Genomic DNA, 6,000 nt, shown 5'->3' with positions numbered 1-6,000 from the left:
GACCCCAGGGCTGAGGCACCCATATGAGGCTTGAACCACTCACTCCCCAGGCAGACTCTCTGCTCATGTAATCTCCCTTTTCTTCTGAGTCTCCTCCCAGGAGTCCCGACCTGTAGATGTATTTTTGATGCATTTATGGGGGTGGAGGGCGAGTTCCCAGTTCTCCTACTCCTTCACCTTGATCTGCGGGTCACTGTGTATGGTTTTTGACTCTTTCCCCTTATAGCAAGCTCACTCTTTTGTTTTATGACCTGAATAAAAAATTTCTAAACCTGCTGGATGCTCATCTCTTTTATACTCTTGGTATCACCCAGCCCTCAGTACTTGGACAGAGGAGCTGGGTATCCTTCTCCTATTTATTTCCTCTCCAAATTGAACAATACATCTGTTTTTACAATAAGGTGGTTTGTTGTGTATCTTACACATCACTTAAGAAGGAAACTAAGGGAGGAGATGAATGATAAGTAACAGAAATATGGCTTTCAAATTTGGACACTTGTAGAGAAAAATAAACATTTCAGATTCAATTAACATTATTTTTTTAAAAAAACTCGAACTCCTGGTGCTCATTTTTTTTCAAACTCAAACAGACATCTAGCAACTGATCAAATTCCCTCACCGCGGGCTTGGCGAACCGATTTTTTAATCCTCACATTGGAAAACTGGGTTGAAAAAGACATCTGTGCTTTGTTTCTGACAAGTTTTGGGTTTTGTATTTATAAACTCTCTTTTCCCCTCTCGCCCACCCTGTTTCTCAGTGGCCGTTCCTGCAGCAGCACCCCCGGTGTGCCAGCCCAAGGGCGCCACTAACGGGCATTACACAGCCCCCCGCCTCTCCATCTCCTCCCGAGCCACGGTGGTAGCCAGAATGGAAGGTGCCTCCCAGGGGGGCCTGCAGACTGTCATGAAGTGGAAAACGGTGGTTGCCATCTTCGTGGTCGTGGTGGTCTACCTCGTCACGGGCGGTCTCGTCTTCCGGGCATTGGAGCAGCCCTTTGAGAGCAGCCAAAAGAACACCATTGCCTTGGAGAAGGCAGAATTCCTGCGGGATCATATCTGTGTGAGCCCACAGGAGCTGGAGACGCTGATCCAGGTGAGCAGGGGGTGAGTTGACCATAGAACAATGTGTCGGGGGAGAGGGTGGCATTGACTTTGTCTTTCTGGCTCACCGAGCTTTGCCCTTTGGTTGAGATGCCCCTGATGGTCATGGAGGTCCTCTCTGGGAAGGGACATTTGAGTGGAGACCTGTGACAATGTGGGAGAAGAGGGGCCAGACATACAGTGTAGGTGTGGGCTATGGTCTGTATCACCTGCTTTTGGATGTGGTGGCCAGAGGAAGCACCTGGCAAAGGGCTTTGATTTTTCAAATTCAAGGCCACCTATGTATGCTGATTAACTTTTAAGTCTGTGTGAGATGCTAGGGTAAGAGGGTAGGCTAGAAACCAAAGAAAGAGAGAATTTTGAACAAGCAAGGGTGTATTAATGAGAATGGAGAAGAGCAGAGAAAAGGCCACTGGATGTGGGATGGGGAGGCTGCTAGTAACTTGAAAGAGGCTTTGATGGATTTGTGGGGCTGAAATAATAAGGATAGAAGTAATAGTATTATCAAGGTTGCCGTTTTTGAACTTACTCTGAATCAGGCACTGGGCTAAAGTGCTTTCATACCTTGAATATTAAGGAAAAGCATTGATAAAAAACAGGGGCAGAAGACTTTGGGCTCACACCTACAGAAGCAAGGCAGAAGAAGCAGGGGTGGGGGTGGCTCAGCAGCAGTGACATGAGGCTGGGAAGGGACATGGGAGACGGTGGGTCACAGAAGGTGGTATGATGGGAGGGGTGAAACAGGAGGCCTAAGTGTGTGAAAGGCAGAGAGGACCGAGTCCCAGGAGGAGGAGAGGGAACTGGTTGAGTGCTCAGTGGGAGGGCTTCACCTCGGAGGTGAGGGGGGATGGCTGCCTCCGGGACTGAAGTTTGATTTCCAATCTATACACCCTTCTGAACCACAAAGAGTAGTGGTGGAAGGTGGTGACATTCATGGAGGCAAGGGAGAGTCCCCTCTTTCTGGATGTTCTAGAGTTTGGAAGGCAGAGGGATAGAAAAGACAGCTTTCACCTTTCCTTCTGCCTCAGGGATTCCCAGCATTGAGTTCTGATGGCTACTACCATCCAGGATTCTGTAGAATTTGTGAGTCTGGGCCATTGGGCCAGCTTATTTATTTATCTATTCCAGCTACACTGATAGGATAGGGGAATTCTGAGGCTACTTATGATCTGGTCCCTTCATAGTAGTTGTATTCTTTTAAATTAGTTTTGATAATCTGACTTGATTCTTAAATTGATAGAAATATACAATTTCTTCTTGGAAATAAATATGATTTCATACCTATATCCTACAGTTTTTTAAATTCAATTAATTTTATTGTATTTATAGTTGTACAACCATCTTTACAGCCTAATTTGAGAACATCTTCCATCCCAAATCCCTGGTACATCACTACCTCCCCACCTCCTGCCCCACCAACCTGTCTCATTTGGTAACCATATGTTTTCCAAAGTCTCTGAGTCTCTTTCTGTTCTGAAAATAAATTTATTGTATCCTTTTTTTTTAAGATTCCATATATAAGTGATAGCATATGATGTTTGTATCTCACTGTCTGAGTAATTTCATTTAGCATGATAATTTCTAGGTCCATCCATGTTGCTGCAAATGCCATTATTTCATTCTTTTTATTGCTGAGTAATATTCCATTGTGTATATGTACCATTCTGTATCTTCTTTATTCACGCCTCTGTTGATGGACATTTAGGTTGCTTTTATGTCTTGGCTATTGTATAGAGTGCTGCAGTGAACATTGGAGTACATGTATCTTTTCAAGTCATGGTTTTCTCTGGATAGAGGCCCGGGAGTGGGATTGCTGGATCATGTGGTAATTCTATTTTTAGTTTTTTGAGGAATCTCCATACTGTTTTCCATAGTGGTTGTACCAATTTACATTCCCACAGACAGTGTAAGAGGGTTCCCTTTTCTGTGTACCCTCTCCAGAATTTATCGTTTATACACTTTTTGAGGATGGTCATTCTGGCTGGTGTAAGGTAGTGCTTCATAGTAGTTTTGATTTGCATTTCTCTAATAATCAGTGATGTTGAACATCTTTTCATGTGTTTTTTGACCATCTCTGTGTCTTCCTTGGACAATTGTCTGTTTAGATCTTCTGCCCATTTTTGGATGAAAAATTTTTTTTTTGATATTGAGATGTAGGAGGTATTTATATATTTTGGTGTCCAACAATTTTTGTTTAAAAAAATTTTTAAGAAGTTCCTGTTGTGGCTCAGTGGGCTTAGGACCCAATGTTGTGTCTGTGAGGATGCAAGTTCAATCTCTGGCCTTGCTCCCTGGGTTAAGGATCTGGGGTCGCTATGGCTGTGGCAGAGGCCACGGCTGTAGCTCCAATTCCACCTCTGTCTCAGAAATTTCCAGATGCTGCAGGTGCGGCTGTGAAAAACCACAACAACAACCCAAACTTGAAAATGCTAAAAGCTGAGAGTGGTGTTTCATATCACTCTTTCGTAGGTGGCCTTGTCTTTTCTTTTTTCCCTTTCATGGGAAAATGCTGCCAAACGTGCAGTGATGAGAGTGTTGTACAATCTATGCCAAATTTAAGGCTCAGAATGCCAAGGAGAATGGAGGAAACAATTCTAGAGTAATTTTAAGTAAGGAATTATAATCTTGTTGTGCTCTGTGGTGAGATCCTTTTTATTTAGTTGGTCTGAATTGAATCTGGGTTCATGCCTGAATCCTCCTTCTTGGATAGTGAGATCTTGAGGAAAGAGATCATACCTTATTATCTCTACATCCATGGAGAGCCTCTCCAGGGCTCTATATCTAATTATCACCCAATAGCGAAATGCTTTTGGGATGAGATATCAAATTAAACCTGTAACATTGGTGATACCACAAGATATCTGAGATTATTCATGTATTTGTTTTTAATTCAGTATTTCTCAATTGCCCATTCTTTGGCTTTCTCCTTTATGGAAGAGTTCAGAGCCAGAATGATGATAGGGTGATGGAGGGTAGGGATGCTAATTCTGGTGCTGCCATTAAGACTCATCCTTTGACCTCAAAGGTTTCTATGAAATAAGGGGTGTGTGTGGGTGTGTACGTGTGTGCGTGCGTGTGCATGTGTGTGCGCATGGACCTGACATTTTCTCTGTGAGGATGTGGGTTCAATCCCTGGCCTCATTCAGTGGATTAAGGATGCAGCATTGCTGCAAGCTGTGGCATAGGTCACAGATGCAACTTGGATCTAGTGTTGCTGTGGCTGTGGTGTAGGCTGGCAATTGCAGCTCTGATTCAAGTGCAGCCTGCAAGTGCAGCCATGAAAAAGAAAAAGAAAAAAAAAAGAAAAGAAACACAGTGTTTGGAAGGGTTAGTGTGGTGTTTTCTGAGCTAGAAAAATAGTATTATTGTGTCTCACCAATATTATTGTCATATCTGACTGATAAGTAAAAAATTAGATTGATGGTATTTATCTGGAAATGTCAGGAGTCTTGGTTGGATTGAGTGACCTCTCATAAAGCTAATCTGGAAGGTGTAATTCAGACACCTGAATTATTATTTGGTGATTAATAACAAAAACAAAGTACCTGGAACAACATAACAGCCATGAAAAGCCTGGATAGCTTAAAATAGCCACAGCTGGGGATGGATTTTCCAAAGACTTGAACCCCTTTTATGGGGTACCATGGGGCTCTAGCGGAGAACCCCAATTGCTGTTATGGAGGAGACTGTCTCATCAATTAATTCACCCACACATTCTTCAAGGTGCTATTGAGCTTCTGTTATATCAAGGAACATGCGAGGTGTTGGGGATGGAAAAGATGAGGATAAATACACCTGGAGCGTGTTGCTAACCTCTCTGTGATTCCATTATCAATACTGTGCCTACAATCCCTCACCCCTAGGGAATTGAGAGGATTAAATTCTATCATTCACAAGAAGGGCTTTGAACTGTGCTTGGCATGTGATGAGTACTCAAAAAAAAGTGTAGCTATTGCTGCTGCTGCTGTTGATAGGATTTTCAAGGAGCTCAGGATTTCAAACAGTGTTTCTTACTGGGGAGGGTTTGCTTCCAGACCGTGTGTCTGGGATGACCACGTGTGAGACATTTTTGATTGTTACAGCTGGAGAGATGCTACAGGCATCAGTAGGGAGAGGCCAGGGCTGCTGCAAAACACCCAACCATGCGCAGCACAGCCACTTATCACAAAGAATGATCCAGTCTCACATGTCAGTAAGCAGAGAAGCCCTGGAGGAAGAGGCATGTAAACCAATAATTAGAAGTTATTTGAATGGAGCTATTTCCACCCCCTGTTTTACTGAGATATGATTGACATGTATCACTGTATAACTTTGCGTCCAGCATAGTGTTTTGAACATTTATTGTGAAATATTACTGCAAAAATTTCGGAGTTCCCGTCGTGGTGCAGTGGTTAACGAACCCGACTAGGAACCATGAGGTTGCGGGTTCGGTCCCTGCCCTTGCTCAGTGGGTTAACGATCTGGCGTTGCCATGAGCTGTGGTGTAGGTTGCAGACACGGCTCGGATCCCGCGTTGCTGTGGCTCTGGCATAGGCCGGTGGCTACAGCTCCGATTTGACCCCTAGCCCGGAAACCTCCATATGCCGCGGGAGCAACTTTCATATATACCATATGGCAGTGTTAACTAACTCTGGTCATAAAATTGTACCTTACATTCCTAGTACTTACTTATAACTGGAAGTTTGTACCTTTCCACCACCTTCCTCCAATTCCCTTTCCCCATCCCCCCATCCCTGATCTTTTTTCCTATGAGTTTTTTTTTAACATTTCACATATAAGTGAGATCATACAGCATTTGTCTTTCTCCGTTTGACCTGTTTTACTTTGCTTAATGTCCCCAGGGTCCATCCATGTTTTTGCAAATGGCAGGATTTCCTCATTTTTTTATGGCTGAATAAC

General features: G+C 43.5%; 1 protein-coding gene across 1 annotated transcript in view; it reads left to right on the top strand.

The window, feature by feature from the left end:
• The first annotated feature begins 762 nt into the window (after window positions 1–762).
• The window catches only part of KCNK10 (potassium two pore domain channel subfamily K member 10), a 75,937-nt gene continuing 70,699 nt past the window's right edge, over window positions 763–6,000 (top strand). Inside the window, exon 1 of the mRNA XM_047797258.1 lies at window positions 763–1,093. Coding sequence (XP_047653214.1) covers window positions 869–1,093 — 225 coding nt within the window. The 5' untranslated portion in view covers window positions 763–868. The remainder of the gene's footprint in view (window positions 1,094–6,000) is intronic.

Source organism: Phacochoerus africanus, chromosome 9 (genome assembly GCF_016906955.1).
Source record: "Phacochoerus africanus isolate WHEZ1 chromosome 9, ROS_Pafr_v1, whole genome shotgun sequence".
Taxonomy (NCBI): Eukaryota; Metazoa; Chordata; class Mammalia; order Artiodactyla; family Suidae; genus Phacochoerus; species Phacochoerus africanus.
This window is presented reverse-complemented; position numbering and strand designations above follow the sequence as displayed.